The 16,430-nt window shown below is 46.3% G+C and overlaps 2 protein-coding genes across 6 annotated transcripts in view; both read left to right on the top strand.

Annotated features, from left to right (window-relative positions):
* Nucleotides 1–8,488: 8,488 nt before the first annotated feature.
* On the top strand, nucleotides 8,489–11,213 carry LOC306825820 (retina and anterior neural fold homeobox protein 2-like; the record flags this gene model as incomplete). Its single annotated transcript, XM_079346775.1, has 5 exons — nucleotides 8,489–9,338; nucleotides 9,423–9,479; nucleotides 9,562–9,710; nucleotides 9,817–9,930; nucleotides 11,064–11,213. Exons 1-5 carry the CDS (start codon nucleotides 9,122–9,124, stop codon nucleotides 11,211–11,213), a joined length of 687 nt encoding a protein of 228 aa, XP_079202901.1. The 5' UTR covers nucleotides 8,489–9,121.
* A 4,608-nt stretch (nucleotides 11,214–15,821) lies between these two features.
* Nucleotides 15,822–16,430, top strand: part of bicd1a (bicaudal D homolog 1a) — a 40,330-nt gene continuing 39,721 nt past the window's right edge. For all 5 annotated transcript variants that reach the window (XM_079346015.1, XM_079346014.1, XM_079346018.1 and 2 more), the window contains exon 1: nucleotides 15,822–16,094. In XM_079346015.1, the coding sequence (XP_079202141.1) occupies nucleotides 15,879–16,094 (216 nt within the window). In that variant the 5' untranslated portion in view covers nucleotides 15,822–15,878. The remainder of the gene's footprint in view (nucleotides 16,095–16,430) is intronic.

Here is a 16,430-nt window from a genome sequence, read left to right as displayed (position 1 = left end):
TACAGCAGCTGATCAGCCGACGACCAGCCGGCTGGTCGTCTCCATGTTTACTCTGAGTGAAGAGTCCATCAGTAATAACTCACAAATACACATTCACACACTGATGGTAGAGGCTGCTGCAGAGTGAAGAGTCCATCAGTATGAACTCATCCATTCACACACTGATGAAGCAGAGGGAGCACCTCCAGGTGAAGCTGTTGAACTGGTGTTGTTGAAAAACTGGTCTCGAGACGACTTTTCACTCAGTCTGAGGTTGGGCAAACCAGCGATCAGCCATTTTTTAATTTCATTTCTGTGATTAGAAGGAAAACGCCTCTTTTTAAAAGAACAGATATAAGACGAGATAAGTCAGACATCGGTTTGAGTCCATGAACAGAATGTGACTCAGTTGTCTTCTGTCTGAGTTTCCTGGTTTTTTTTGTACCAAACTGAATAACTATGACCTGACGTGTCCATGCAGCATGAGTGATGAGTAAATGCTCACGTTATTTTCCACACACTCCCCTAAACTAATATTAGTTAAATACGGTAATTCAAATGTCGAGGTCGTGGAATACAGAGAGGGTTTGTAAAGTGACAGGAAGCTCTCACTCTGCTGGCATCTTTATGTGGGTCACAGGACCGTTCATGTGCATGTTTTCTTTCTGAGTCAAGATCCATCTCAAACTTTGGAGGCTGCAGAAGGAGACAAGAAAGAAGTCGTGAAACAAAAACACCTCAGCTTCATGTCTGCAGAAGTTAAGAAATGATGTATTCAAAAAGACAAAAGACATGAAACTTCCAGCCCGTCTTGAGCTGATGTGAGGACGCAGCAGGAAGTGTGTTTTTATGCCTTCATCGAGTAATCAGCCGTCTCTTCAGCAGTACTAATCTAACCAATGGCACGCCGTTCCTCCCTCATACTCAGCTGATCATCATTCACCTCCCTCTTCATCAGCACAGGACATCATCCATCAACTCTTCACCCCACTCGGTCTCATCAAGTCCTCAGCTTCACCTCCACCAGGGTCCGGACTGCATGGAGGGATTTGTTCTAGTGACGCTCAGAATGTCATTCTCCAAACACATCCAGCCTCGCATACTTAAACTCACGATGTCTCTCCTGGTTGAAACACCAAGGAGTGAGAATGACACACGTGAGAAAGGACAGATTTGAACCCAGGCCATCCGCTTGTTACTGCATGTCCCGCCACCTGGGACCCCCCCCCCCCCATCCGACAAAGAAGTTGCAGGCCAACTCGCTCCGTGAGTTGCATTGTTGAAATGTTGCATGTTGGGCAATTTGAGAATATTTCAAAGGTAGCCAACCTTTCTTCACATTTTTTGGTCGTGCATTTAGATCATTTCGTCCATCACTGATTCTCAACGTCTCCTAAATGCCGAGTGAGGAATCTGGAAATATTCTGCAGGACAGACAACCAGCTACACACACACACACACACACTCAGGTAACCTAACCAGCATGTCTATGGACTGTCGGAGGGAAGCAGGAGTACCAGATCGCAGAAGGAGAACATGAGACTCCTGTTTCAGACCAGTGAAAACAAAAACACTCAACTTTAAAGGTTAAAAAAAAAAAAGGTCCAAATATCATGAAAAGGAGCAGTGGAATGTTTTTATACCCTGCCTGCAACGAGATGAGGAAATGATACCCCGAGGCATGACGTGTGAATGAGTGTACATGCAGGGTTCTAACATGCTTCTGATAATTATCTTCACGCTTGTAAAGCAGTTAAAGTCCGAACCCTGCAGCAGTGTGAGCTGGTGAACATGCTCCAAATAAAAGAAGGTTGCAGGAAATGAATCTCACATGAAACTCCCCTGGCACAGAGAGAAGTAGAGCGGAGACATCATGGGGTCGGCTGTGAGTGTGTGTGTGTGTGTGTGTGTGTGTGTGTGCATGTGACTCCATGCAGTTTACTGTATCCAGGATCAATCACATGTCAGGTAGTCCATGCATTCCTTAAAATTCCAACTTTAAATGCTCAGAGCAGCTTGTTGTACCATGTTTCATGTGTGTGTCTCATGTGAGCCGTGATATTAAAATGACTGCAGCCAATGATGGAGAAATAAGCTGCTAGCTAAGCAGTAGATGTCATGTGCTCATTAAAGCAGCTAATCAAAGCTCTGAGAAAACATTAATCATCTTTGTGCATGCTTGTCCCCCCATTTTCAGAGAAAAGACGGAAGGACTTTCTTTAAGCCTGCTACCTGAAATGAACCCCCCGGAGCCGTTATTGATCTGAGCTCTGCGTCAAACTGTCACACTGCAGCACATGATCCTAATAAGCTGCACGGACGGTTCACATGTTTGTCTCAGAGGCTGTTTCATAATCAAATTGGGAGAAGGGCGGTGAGCAATCAGTCCCAGAAGACAGGGCATCCTTTGCAGAATAATGTGCTGCACGTGTTGGATTTAAAAGGCGCCGTCATATAAGATCTAAAAGTAGCCTGTGACCTGAGCGCAGCGGCGATGTAATTGAGGGGAGGCGGGGCTAACAGAGACGGAATTAAAAATATAGTTTCTGTTTGGATTTGTTTCTCTCTAAGTCGTGACTTTCATGACTTGTGTCAACAGACTATTTCCTTAAAGCTGGAGTTAGCACGCTAGCACACATGCTAACTAACCGCCTGTGTTCGTCACATGCGTGTCCAACAGGAAGCAGGTCAACTTCACACCACCAGGCGAAAAGCCAACTCAAGGTTCACCCTCGTTTTAGAACGAGCCTTATCCGCTTATATTTTCTCTTCTTCCCCACTACGTCAACGTCCGTCATATTGCCGGGTTTTGAATCACGACCAATCGCAGCCGGTGCGCTGTGATTGGCTGGGGGGGGAAACACACATCAACTAAAACTGACCAGAACAGTCACATCCAGTCAGAGGACAAGGTCTCTGCAGACAGTCACACATGTACGGAGGCCCAGAAGGGACAATGGAGCAGCTTCACTTCTGTCTGTTTTCTTAAGATAAACGCTCCTGACTGTCTTTTTAATCTTAGACTTAGACTAAACTTTATTGATCCTTTGGGATGACTCCCTCAGGAAATTTAAGGTTCCAGCAGCAGATACAATAAGAGTAAAAAATAAAGATCAAAAATGTAACACAAAATACAAAAAGTATTGTAAGTAACAATATACAGAATAATACAGCACCAATAATAGAACAGAACACTCTTCCATTGGAAGGAATATACCAGAGATATGCATGGTGGAAGCAAAATATACCAAAAAAAGGCAATGATTATTGTTGCGATTATTGCACTTGGTTGAGATTATTATTGCACATACGAGTAAAAAGTGTCCGTGTGTTATTGCACAGTGAGGGTAGAAGGAAAGAAGGAAAGAAAGAAGGACGCTCCAACTCCTCCCCCTCTGTCCCGTGTGCTCTAGTCCTCCTTCCCCCAAGTGAGGAGTTGTAGAGCGTGATGGACAAAGGAGTTTTTGAGTCTGTTGGTTCTGGACTTGGGAAGGAGCAGCCTCTCACTGAACCGGCTCCTCTGGTTGCTGATGACGCAGAGTGCGCAGAGGGTGGCTGGCATCGTCCATAATATCCAGTATTGGCTCATGGTGTCGTCATATTGAGTCTGTTTCATATGCAGCTCCTCACTGGAGTTTTAGTCTGTTTATTTCTGTCAGTGTTTCAGGTCAGACATGATCCTCTGTCCTGACCCGTGTTATGTGACCAGGGGAACATAACGGGTTTAACATGGCACTACAACAGATTTAATACTGTATCAACAGGAGAACTAAAGGCTGCTGAGTCTCAGAACAATGAAGCTGTTGTCCTTACTGTAACATGCTGCGCAGTCGCAAGGCGGAGACGACCTGCCAGGAGGTCATTTATATTAAATGCACGCCAAAATTATTACTTTAAAATGTTTGTTTCTTTTGATTTGGCGACTCGCTGCGTCCTGTGATCCTGCTTATTTTTGCAGGAGAGCAGCTTTGAGGTCAGGAACGAATCGCAGCAACTTAACCCACTCAAACATGTTTATTCATGAGCCACATGCTCACGCTGGTAGTGTTGTAATCAAGACCACATGAAAGGGGGTCCCCAAGAGCGAGTCAGGACCGAGACACAGACTGAGACAGGGCAAGGCCGACACAAGACCAAGACAGAGCCAGACCGACACAAGACCAAGACCAAGACAGAGCCAGAATGACACAAGACCAAGACCAAGGCAGGGCCAGACCGACACAAGACCAAGACAGGGCCAGACTGACCCAAGACCAAGACCAAGACCAAGGCAGGGCCAGACCGACACAAGACCAAGACAGGGCCAGAATGACACAAGACTAAGACCTAGGCAGGGCTAGACCGACACAAGACCAAGACAGAGCCAGAATGACACAAGACCAAGACCAAGACCAAGACCAAGGCAGGGCCAGACCGACACAAGTTCAAGACCAAGACAGGGCCAGACGGACACAAGACCAAGACAGGGCCAGACTGACCCAAGACCAAGACCAAGACCAAGACAGGGCCAGACTGACCCAAGACCAAGACAGGGCCAGACGGACACAAGACCAAGACAGGGCCAGACCGACATAAGACCAAGACCAAGGCAGGGCTAGACTGACACAAGACCAAGAACAAAACAGGGCCAGACTGACCCAAGACCAAGACAGGGCCAGACGGACACAAGACCAAGACAGGGCCAGACCGACACAAGACCAAGACAGGGCCAGACCGACACAAGACCAAGACAGGGCCAGACCAGAGGAGAGTCCGTCCAGCCTCAGATCTGGACAAGACTGAGGGAAAATGCTTTAAACTCCGAGACAATATGTAGATCTTCATAAAGCTCGGTCTTAATAAAAGATTCACTTTATTGTCCCGTTGGGAAACAAGGACTCGGTGTACGGCGACTTTAGTCCTCGTCACAGCGGCCGTTGGTTTGAATCCGACTTCAGCCTTTTGCGACCTGTTATAACAAAAAGGCAAAAATGGCCCATTACAAAAAACCAGAGTGGAGTCAAACTCCTTCTGGGTTTGATGTTCTCGGATTTGGCGCTTCCTTCAGCTTGTTTATTTATCCCTCGAAGGCCAAATATCTTTTTTTTAGGTTCAACCAGAATAACCTGCCACCTCATTGGGGAAAGAGACCTGGCCCCGCCCACTCAGGGACATAGTGTGTAGAGGCACGATGGCGGCGTGTTGCTGAAGGAGAACCATTGTACTTCCCAAAGTGAGGAAAAGAATTTCAGTCGGTCGAAACACCGACGGAGGGGTGGGAGAGAAAGCGAGCGCTGGTCTCAGACAGGTGCAGGTTTGATTTTGTACCTTTAAATCCCTGGTCGAGGGGATGGTTCTCCCCAGGACCAGGTTTTGGCATCCTCAGTGTCTGGAGTCTGGAGGTAAGGGAGGTTTGACTTGTTCAAATCAGACATCTTTGTTAGAGATTGCTTCAGATGCATGTGATTGTACAGTCTCCTTCGTGAGGGGTTTCTTTGTACAGCTTCCCTGTTTTCCTGTATTTGGATGAGATTACTTACTTAGAGCTTTGCTTTACTAGAAGAGCTCTAAGAAAAGTTCCTTGACGGTTGGGGTTTTTTGGCGCTCGCAATCTCCCAGAACTGCCAGTAACATCCTGATTATCGGGTTTTTTTTGTCCAATCCAAACCCTGACAACACGTGGCCGTTAGCCCACTCAGCACACACTCAGGCTCTTAAAGACTTTAACTCTGAGAAAAGGATCCTAATGATGTCATTGGGATTAAACCTCAGTGTGGTCTGAGACGGGTAATTCTGCATTACGACACCGGGTGCAGGTTTGAAAGAAAGGGGCATTTAGTCGATGAGGAAGCTGTTACAAAAAGATCTTTTTTTTATTTCCATCAGGGGATTATTGCTTCCAGAGTTTTCGAAGCTTAACTTCAAGGAACTTCACTGAGACCTGAAGGGACCGAACTGTGACCTGAAGGGACCGAACTGAGACCTGAAGGGACCGAACTGTGACCTGAAGGGACCGAACTGTGACCTGAAGGGACCGAACTGAGACCTGAAGGGACCGAACTGTGACCTGAAGGGACCGAACTGAGACCTAAAGGGTCCGAACTGAGACCTGAAGGGACCGAACTGAGACCTGAAGGGACCAAACTGAGACCTGAAGGGTCTGAAGTGAGACCTGAAGGGAATGAACTGAGACCTGAAGGGAATGAACTGAGACCTGAAGGGACCGAACTGTGACCTGAAGGGACCGAACTGAGACCTAAAGGGTCCGAACTGAGACCTGAAGGGACCGAACTGAGACCTGAAGGGACTAAACTGAGACCTGAAGGGTCTGAAGTGAGACCTGAAGGGAATGAACTGAGACCTGAAGGGACCGAACTGAGACCTGAAGGGTCTGAAGTGAGACCTGAAGGGACCAAACTGAGACCTGAAGGGTCTGAAGTGAGACCTGAAGGGAATGAACTGAGACCTGAAGGGACCGAACTGAGACCTGAAGGGTCTGAAGTGAGACCTGAAGGGACCAAACTGAGACCTGAAGGGTCTGAAGTGAGACCTGAAGGGAATGAACTGAGACCTGAAGGGACCGAACTGTGACCTAAAGGGACCGAACTGAGACCTGAAGGGAACGAACTGAGACCTGAAGGGTCCGAACTGAGACCTGAAGGGACCGAACTGAGACCTGAAGGGTCCGAACTGTGACCTGAAGGGACCGAACTGAGACCTGAAGGGAACGAACTGAGACCTGAAGGGTCCGAACTGAGACCTAGAGGGACCGAACTGAGGCCTGCAGGGTCCGAACTGAGACCTGAAGGGAACGAACTGAGACCTGAAGGGTCCGAACTGAGACCTAGAGGGACCGAACTGAGGCCTGCAGGGTCCGAACTGAGGCCTGCAGGGTCCGAACTGAGACCTGAAGGGAACGAACTGAGACCTGAAGGGTCCGAACTGTGACCTGAAGGGACCGAACTGAGACCTGAAGGGACCGAACTGAGACCTGAAGGGTCCGAACTGAGACCTAGAGGGACCGAACTGAGGCCTGCAGGGTCCGAACTGAGACCTGAAGGGAACGAACTGTGACCTGAAGGGACCGAACTGAGACCTGAAGGGACCGAACTGTGACCTGAAGGGACCGAACTGAGACCTGAAGGGAACGAACTGAGACCTGAAGGGTCCGAACTGAGACCTAGAGGGACCGAACTGAGGCCTGCAGGGTCCGAACTGAGACCTGAAGGGAACGAACTGAGACCTGAAGGGTCCAAACTGAGACCTAGAGGGACCGAACTGAGGCCTGCAGGGTCCGAACTGAGACCTGAAGGGAACGAACTGAGACCTGAAGGGTCCGAACTGAGACCTAGAGGGACCGAACTGAGACCTGAAGGGACCGAACTGAGACCTGAAGGGACCGAACTGAGACCTAGAGGGACCAAACTGAGGCCTGCAGGGTCCGAACTGAGACCTGAAGGGACCGAACTGAGACCTGAAGGGACCGAACTGAGACCTGAAGGGACCGAACTGAGACCTAGAGGGACCAAACTGAGGCCTGCAGGGTCCGAACTGAGACCTGAAGGGACCGAACTGAGACCTAGAGGGACCAAACTGAGGCCTGCAGGGTCCGAACTGAGACCTGAAGGGAACGAACTGAGACCTGAAGGGTTAGAACTGAGACCTAGAGGGACCGAACTGAGACCTGAAGGGACCGAACTGAGACCTGAAGGGACCGAACTGTGACCTGAAGGGACCGAACTGAGACCTAGAGGGACCGAACTGAGACCTGAAGGGAAGGAACTGGTTTTCATACTCAAGGGCGACACCTACTGGATCAAAGGCAAGTCACACATCGTTCCTTTGATGCTGCAGGTCTCTGAGGATAATTTAACCGTGAGTATGAGTTCTTGTACCTGCGGCACTGACGGAGAGATGTCGGAGTGGGTCGGCTGCACAGGGAGCTGTTGGAGATTTAGTGCCTTGCTCAATGGCATCTTGGCAGTACTCTGTAAATTGCTTCTCTCCAGCAACCAGTTCAGATTCCATAATCAGCTTGTGCTTTTCTAAAAGACGCTTGTGTTTGGTTGAGAAATGTTTCTGATTTTGTAAATGTTTTTTTTAGTTTTTTTTAAAGTTACTTATATTTAGTTCCTCCATTTTTTTCCCTGGGTTTTATTTTATTATTGTTACTCCCCTCATCCCCTCGACCCGTGTTTCCCAAAGTGGGGGTCGGAGGACACTGGGAGAGGTGTCACAAGATACTTTTCTGAAATCTAAAATGACTTAAAATTGCTTATTTTACCCCTTAGTGTGAAACGGTTTTTAAGTGAGATCTGTGCTGAAATAATTCGAAGACTCTGGAGTCGTCACTTTGAGGGTCACGGGGTGAAAACTCCTGCCCACAGCTCAGGGAACATAACTGACACTGGTAAAAAAAAAAAAAACTCTGAAAGAGGTCTTTGTATGTTTCATAATTATTTTCTTTGCAGGCAGAACTCTTCAGGATGTTCTGTATGTTTGTAGGACGAGGGAGCAAAGTGAATGCACTTACAGGCCAACACCACTAGAGGGAGACAAACCGAACACGTCTGGTTTGTAAAGGTGAACTGAAGTGTGAGAGGGCACGCAGAGGACAAGGTGATAAAAACGATCCTGCCCATAAAACAGCTGATAAGAAAGAGTAGCAAGACAAATTAAATATATTTTTATGGCTGAATGTGATCAAGGTGTAAATCAAAACTACAGAACAACAATGCCCAGGGCCTTGTAATGTAAGAGTTTGTTTTTACAATGAAAGCAATAAAAAGCTCTGAACAAATGTAACTTCTCAGCTCAATAACTGGCGAGTGATAAGAACCGATAATATCAGACGAATACGTTTACAGATTTACTATCAGCACACACACACACACACACACACACACACACAAAAAAAAGCCTTGACATGATTTGAACAGATTGCTGATATTTCCTAGAAGTATGAGGAGGTTATGTCGTGTTTGCTCCTCCCTGTGGATGACCATGTGATGCAGGTCAAACACAGGGCTGCCCCTCGCCGAGCTCAAGGTAGAGAGCAGCGAAGATAGCACAGAAGAGTCTGAGACGCGTGGGCAACGTTCGACTGCTGCTGAAAACAGAAAGGACATCTGGTGAGAGAGAGAGAGAGAGAGAGAGAGAGCCGATGGTGCGGGGCGATCAACCGTTGGACATGTGGAATAAAGAAGAGAAGGAGTCCTGCAGGGAGAGAGGGAGAGACTCCCAGCCGAGCAAAACGTTATCCCACTCAGTCGAGGAGATCCTGAGGAGGCCGACGTGCATCAGCAGAGAGAAGAGACTCCATCGCACCTGGTCTGTAATCAAGGAGAACACCAGGACGTGTGCCCAGCTCTCACCTGCAGGTGTGTCACCTTTTTAAACACTCACTCAGGAGAAACCGCTTTTATAACCTCGTTTTTAATGGTGGGATTTCTCGCTCCTGGCAGAAACCCCAGAAATGAGACTACGTGAAGGCTCTCCAAAGGTCCCAACAGATTGCACGAGTGAGCATATTCACAGATCTTTAAAGAATCAGTCAGCACATGTTTAAGAGGCGCTTAAAGTGACGAGCGTGTGTGTTCACAGGTCAGAGGAAAAAGAGGCAAACGAGGGTCACCTTCACCACGTTTCAGCTGGAGGAGCTGGAGAGCGTCTTCCAGCAGACTCACTACCCGGATGTGAGCACCAGAGACCAGCTGGCCTCCAGTCTGCACCTCACCGAGGGCCGAATACAGGTGGGACAGGTTCATGTTCACACACCAACCTCCTCCTGAATGAGAAGACTGATTTACACTCAAGCTCTCAATCAGATAGTAAAAGTAATCGAGTCTGTTGTTGCAGATTTGGTTCCAGAACCGCCGAGCCAAATGGAGGAAGGCCGAAACGCTGAAGGACATCGAGCTGCTCAGTAGACATCACATCCAGGCGACGAGTCGGCCCCTGTTTTATTACGAGGTAACGACTCATCAGTGCAGTCCTTCGACTACTTCTGCAAAACTTGCACAACGTAAAAACATATTCACACGTCGTTTTCGATCTGCGACCTGCCGCTTTGCATTGTGGGAACGGCACGCGAGACGGGGTTTCTGTGATTCTGACATGCCAGCTCAGTGTCAGACTTGCAAAGGCCTCGATAAAATGTTATCGCCTGTCTGGTGGCGCCAAGCGAAGATTCCCCTGTGGCCCCTCCAACCGTGCAGCGTTCATCGCCGTTATGTTGCGACTCCTCTGAGGCCTGTTAACTTTCTTTTAATGTCCAAAGTTTAAATGAGCAGCGCTTCAAAATGTGAACTTACAGAACATTTCAAACTTTTCCAAGATCCAAGATGAAAATCTGTTTAACATCGAAGGACAAACGATTTGAAGCGCTGCAGGTGGAAGTGTCATTTAATCAACTTTATCCGCTCCACTTCCCTCCGTCTGCTTTTCTTCTTCATCACTTTTTTATAAAAAACAGCAGACGGATCATTTCCTTCATTTTCCTTCCACTCATTAACTGTTGGAATAATATGTAATTTGCACAGCAGACCGTGTCGATGTCAGTCAGCGGACCGTTTCCAAGTGTCTTTACAAACTTTGGACATTTTAATCTACTGCTGTGTTTTAAAGTTCGTCAGCCCTCGAGGCGCCCCCTGCTGGCCCACTGACACGCCGCGCCTCGAAACCTGTCCGATGATCTAATCTGGCTTCTCGCTCGCTCATTCTCTCTCTCTCTTCTTCATCCGTCTTTATCCTCGTCTGTCTCTCATCCTCAGAAGTTGTATCAAACTGCACAGAGACCAGCTCATTGGTTGCTTTGTAGGGGCGCTCTGTGGACACGCCATGGACACCTTTCTACCCCAATTAAAACGACGAGATCGGCTTTGAACAAGCTTCTTTTTTTTTAAAGTTGAAAATGTTTCATATTGTTGCTGTAAAACACATCGCAGTTTACTTCTGTTTATTTTGTTATTCATAAATCATGTAGCATAATAACGTGCTGCAATAAGCAGCATTTAGTCCCTTTAACGTGCCTTTAACGTTGATCTCGCTCTGCAGCCGTCCAATCATTACATCATAACCTCTCTCTTCATCATGTCCCCTCGCAGCTCCCTCCGACGCCCCCCCTGCAGGCCGCGTGCTGGCTGCCCTGCTTCATACCGAAACCCCTTCAGTCCAGGCCGTTCCTCAGGGCCACGTTAACCCCCGCCGCGCTGAACAGGACTCTGTATTTTGACCCTCTGGGGACGGTCAGATAGCACCTCCAGTATTCTTATAAAACAAGGCTGCAAGAGTGCGTGGTGCTCAACATTACAGTGTTTATTGTATAAAAAAACAACAACAACAAAAAGGATTGTGTATATAGTGTGTAATAAAAACAGATGTGTCAACAGCTGGACGTTTTTGTCTTTAATTTGATCCTTTGACACTTTTATCCTGAAAAGCTCGTTTGTCTTCCTGTCTTTTAAAATGTAAAGTGTGTGTGTGTGTGTGTGTGTGTGTGTGTGTGTGTGTGTGTGTGTGTGTGTGTGTGTGTGTGTGTGTGTGTGTGTGTGTGTGTGTGTGTGTGTTACTGTGCAGAGAGCATTTAGATTTTTTTTTTTTCATGACACCACACTTCCTTGTCACAGATAAGATTGAGCACAGCCATAAACTGTTCATCTGTGTTTGACTTTCTGACAACCCGGCCTTATCTTAATTTGGACTCGTAAACTGAGGTCACTGTTGGGTCGGCTGAAGCTTTCCAGAACTTGACGCACAGGATCAAAGGGGAACTAAAATGCTGCAGATAGATTTAAAAACTTCTTTTATTCCCAGCACCTTATAATAAACTTTATTTATTGATATGTGACTTTATAAATCACAAGCTGTCAGCATTTACAAATTAATCACAATTAATCATTTTGTCCCTTCAGTCTCTCTGTAGATAGTGGTCCTCAGTGTCTCTGTATTTATTTTGTCCCTTCAGTCTCTCTGTAGATAGTGGTCCTCAGCGTGTCTCTGTATTTATTTTGTCCCTTCAGTCTCTCTGTAGATAGTGGTCCTCAGTGTCTCTGTATTTATTTTGTCCCTTCAGTCTCTCTGTAGATAGTGGTCCTCAGTGTCTCTCTGTATTTATTTTGTCCCTTCAGTCTCTCTGTAGATAGTGGTCCTCAGTGTCTCTATATTTATTTTGTCCCTTCAGTCTCTCTGTAGATAGTGGTCCTCAGTGTCTCTGTATTTATTTTGTCCCTTCAGTGTCTCTGTAGGTAGTGGTCCTCAGTGTCTCTGTATTTATTTTGTCCCTTCAGTGTCTCTGTAGATAGTGGTCCTCAGTGTCTCTCTGTATTTATTTTGTCCCTTCAGTCTCTCTGTAGATAGTGGTCCTCAGTGTCTCTCTGTATTTATTTTGTCCCTTCAGTCTCTCCGTAGATAGTGGTCCTCAGTGTCTCTATATTTATTTTGTCCCTTCAGTCTCTCTGTAGATAGTAGTCCTCAGTGTCTCTATATTTATTTTGTCCCTTCAGTCTCTCTGTAGATAGTAGTCCTCAGTGTCTCTATATTTATTTTGTCCCTTCAGTCTCTCTGTAGATAGTAGTCCTCAGTGTCTCTATATTTATTTTGTCCCTTCAGTCTCTCTGTAGATAGTGGTCCTCAGTGTCTCTGTATTTATTCTGTCCCTTCAGTCTCTCTGTAGATAGTGGTCCTCAGTGTCTCTATATTTATTTTGTCCCTTCAGTCTCTCTGTAGATAGTGGTCCTCAGTGTCTCTATATTTATTTTGTCCCTTCAGTCTCTCTGTAGATAGTGGTCCTCAGTGTCTCTGTATTTATTTTGTCCCTTCAGTCTCTCTGTAGATAGTGGTCCTCAGTGTCTCTATATTTATTTTGTCCCTTCAGGCCCCCCATAGATAGTGGTCCTCAGTGTCTCTATATTTATTTTGTCCCTTCGGTGTCTCTGTAGATAGTGGTCCTCAGTGTCTCTCTGTATTTATTTTGTCCCTTCAGTCTCTCTGTAGATAGTGGTCCTCAGTGTCTCTGTATTTATTATGTCCCTTCAGTCTCTCTGTAGATAGTGGTCCTCAGTGTCTCTGTATTTATTTTGTCTCTTCAGTCTCTCTGTAGATAGTAGTCCTCAGTGTCTCTATATTTATTTTGTCCCTTCAGTCTCTCTGTAGATAGTGGTCCTCAGTGTCTCTGTATTTATTTTGTACCTTCAGTCTCTCTGTAGATAGTGGTCCTCAGTGTCTCCGTATTTATTTTGTCCCTTCAGTGTCTCTATAGATAGTGGTCCTCAGTGTCTCTGTATTTATTTTGTCCCTTCAGTCTCTCTGTAGATAGTGGTCCTCAGTGTCTCTCTGTATTTATTTTGTCCCTTCAGTCTCTCTGTAGATAGTGGTCCTCAGTGTCTCTGTATTCATTTTGTCTCTTCAGTCTCTCTGTAGATAGTGGTCCTCCGTGTCTCTCTGTATTTATTCTGTCCCTTCAGTCTCTCTGTAGATAGTGGTCCTCAGTGTCTCTGTATTTATTTTGTCTCTTCAGTCTCTCTGTAGATAGTGGTCCTCAGTGTCTCTGTATTTATTTTGTCCCTTCAGTCTCTCTGTAGATAGTGGTCCTCAGTGTCTCTGTATTTATTTTGTACCTTCAGTCTCTCTGTAGATAGTGGTCCTCAGTGTCTCTGTATTCATTTTGTCTCTTCAGTCTCTCTGTAGATAGTGGTCCTCCGTGTCTCTCTGTATTTATTCTGTCCCTTCAGTCTCTCTGTAGATAGTGGTCCTCAGTGTCTCTGTATTTATTTTGTCTCTTCAGTCTCTCTGTAGATAGTGGTCCTCAGTGTCTCTGTATTTATTTTGTCTCTTCAGTCTCTCTGTAGATAGTGGTCCTCAGTGTCTCTGTATTTATTTTGTCCCTTCAGTCTCTCTGTAGATAGTGGTCCTCAGTGTCTCTCTGTATTTATTTTGTCCCTTCAGTCTCTCTGTAGATAGTGGTCCTCAGTGTCTCACTTTAACAAACTCTCAGACAGCTCAGCTGACGGGTCCAAAGTCAGATCCTCCTGATGACATGACACGTTTACCTTTTTTTTTTTTTTACTTTGAGCTGTTTGACGCATCCAGACGGTCTGAACTGTATTTGACGATAAAAGCAGCGCTGAGGGGTGCAGGTGGTCATGTTGCACGCTTGATGATGTAGTCCTCATCGCAGCGGCCGAGGGTTCCAATCCGACCTCAACCGCCCTGTAGTCCTTATGTAAACAAGTTTGCGTACATGAAATCTGTAAGAGTGATAAACTTTATTGGAACGCCTCCAATAACTGATTCAACTGCTCCCACGTTGACCTTTTTCCTGGAAGTGTGACACGCTGTTCTTCAAATAATGTCCAATTATTAGCGAGATAACTTGGCATCAGCCTCGCCGGGGACGCCATGAAATGATTAGGTTTAACAAGCCTGTGAGAGCGGTTCAACTTTTCACCCCGCTCATATCTGCTTTTATTGCCTCTGCTCGCTGTCAGATAAATTCACTCCCGGTGAGGTGACAGAGGACACAAACAGTTGATGGAGACAGCATCAAAAAAACACGCTTGTGTAACCAACATTTCTGCCAATCACAAAATGGCATCTAAGAAATCTGTGCAGCATGAAAACCTCATGACCTCCGAGATAACGCAGAGGTGAAACGAGGAAGTCGTGCAAACCTGTGTCCTTGTGTTTGAACACTTTAGGTGCTAAGTGTTTGTTCCGACTTGTTTGTGACCTTTAATGACTCTCTCAACTTTTCCCTCAAACTGATGAGTCATCAAAAATCTCTCACCTGCACAGTGTGTGTGGACGGAGACATGAGCGAATCACACCTGTTTGTTTGTTTGTTTGTTTTAACCAGGTTATAAACATGTTCATGTAAAAACAGGCTTTTTGAATGGGTGTGTATGTGACTTCCTGTGCACCTGCAGCCAGCCTCTAGTGGACACTCCAGGAACTGCAGTTTTTTAAATGTATTTATTATTTATTTTTTAAACACAGCAGGTTTCGCTTTGTCCACAAGTGCCGCCAAAAAACACAAATCCTGTGAGTTTTACGTTTCTTTCCTTCAAACATTTTAACTTAAAAAGAGGCAGAACCTTCATTAGTCAAAGGTGACGAACTTAAAGGGAACGTAACACACAATCAACTCATTTCACTCAGACAGATAACTTTAAATCCTTGACCTAAATAAATGTGACTCCTTCAACACGTCTCCGGGTGTTCAAATGTGACCATCAGAGCAACACAGAGCTCTATAAAACTCATGATATATTATGAAGATTGTTGCATAATTCATTTTATTTATATATAAGAGATGCAGTTAAATAAAAGAAACTCATGCCAGCAGTAATAAAGGACTTTTCAAACCATTATGCTCATGTTTGCTTTAGTATCTGTTTGACTTTACCTCTGCAGAGTCACACTATAATAAGAGCGGGATATAAACCTGCTGCGTCTATTTATGTGAAGTGAGTTTAATTTAAAAAAAAAACTGCCTTCATTTAAGAGTGTTTCTAACCCTTGATGAGTCCTGAGTGTCCAAAGCAGGCAGGAACCTGGATGAATGCATAATTAAAAACATCCTGACGCGCAGTGCCTCACAGCAGCCGACAGGTGGCGCCCCTGCACCCATGAATAAGCAGAAATGATGTTTTTGCTGAGTGTCACACAGAGAGCGAGCCTGACCTGATTTTAAAGACTTCATCTTCCAGACTATGTGGTCTGGATGATATTTACCTGCTGTAAAATACATGTAAATAATCTGCTGCTTGTTTGGTTTATTCACCGCCTGCTCTGACTGGCTCTGACTCTGGAGAGGGGGGCGGGTATTCAGCAGCATCTCGCAGCCTCCGCCCGCCTCTCTGTGAGGAGCAGTAGGACCGCAGAGCGACAGGAGGACGGAGCTCCACACTGAGAGAGGGGCGATGGCTGCCGGCGCAGCATGCGGGGAGTCGGTGGATCAGTACCGGGCCGAGGTGGACCGTCTCACCGCGGAACTGGCCGAGGCGAACCGGGAGAAGATCCGGGCTGCTGAGTGCGGGCTGGTCGTCCTGGAGGAGAACCAGGCGCTGAAGCTGAAGTATGCAGACCTGGAGACCGAGCAGGAGACTCTCAGGAAGGAGTTGGAGCAGTTACAGGAGGTAGGAGGAGGTGCAGGAGGAGGTGCGGGGTGTTCTGCAGGCAGGTGTTTGCACGGTGCACCTATGAGTCATGTCTGTTTGTTGTGTTCATCTGCACTCAGCTGTTTGTGTGTGTGTGTGTGTGTGTGTGTGTGTGTGTGTGTGTGTGTGTGTGTGGGTGTAGTTAGAAATCCATCAGTTGTGACATGTGAGAGTACATGCTTATGGTTCCATGTTCTATGAATAAGTCATACTCCTTCAAAGTGAATAATTGATGCTGTTTCTGTGTCAGTCCTATTAGCAACATGGATATTATAACGTTCACTTCCTGCGGCCCCCTCATCACAGGCTGTGTTT

This window comes from Symphodus melops (assembly GCF_947650265.1).
Source record: "Symphodus melops genome assembly, chromosome: 6".
NCBI lineage: Eukaryota > Metazoa > Chordata > Actinopteri > Labriformes > Labridae > Symphodus > Symphodus melops.
Note: the sequence above shows the minus strand (reverse complement) of the source record. Positions and strands in the feature narration are given on the sequence as shown.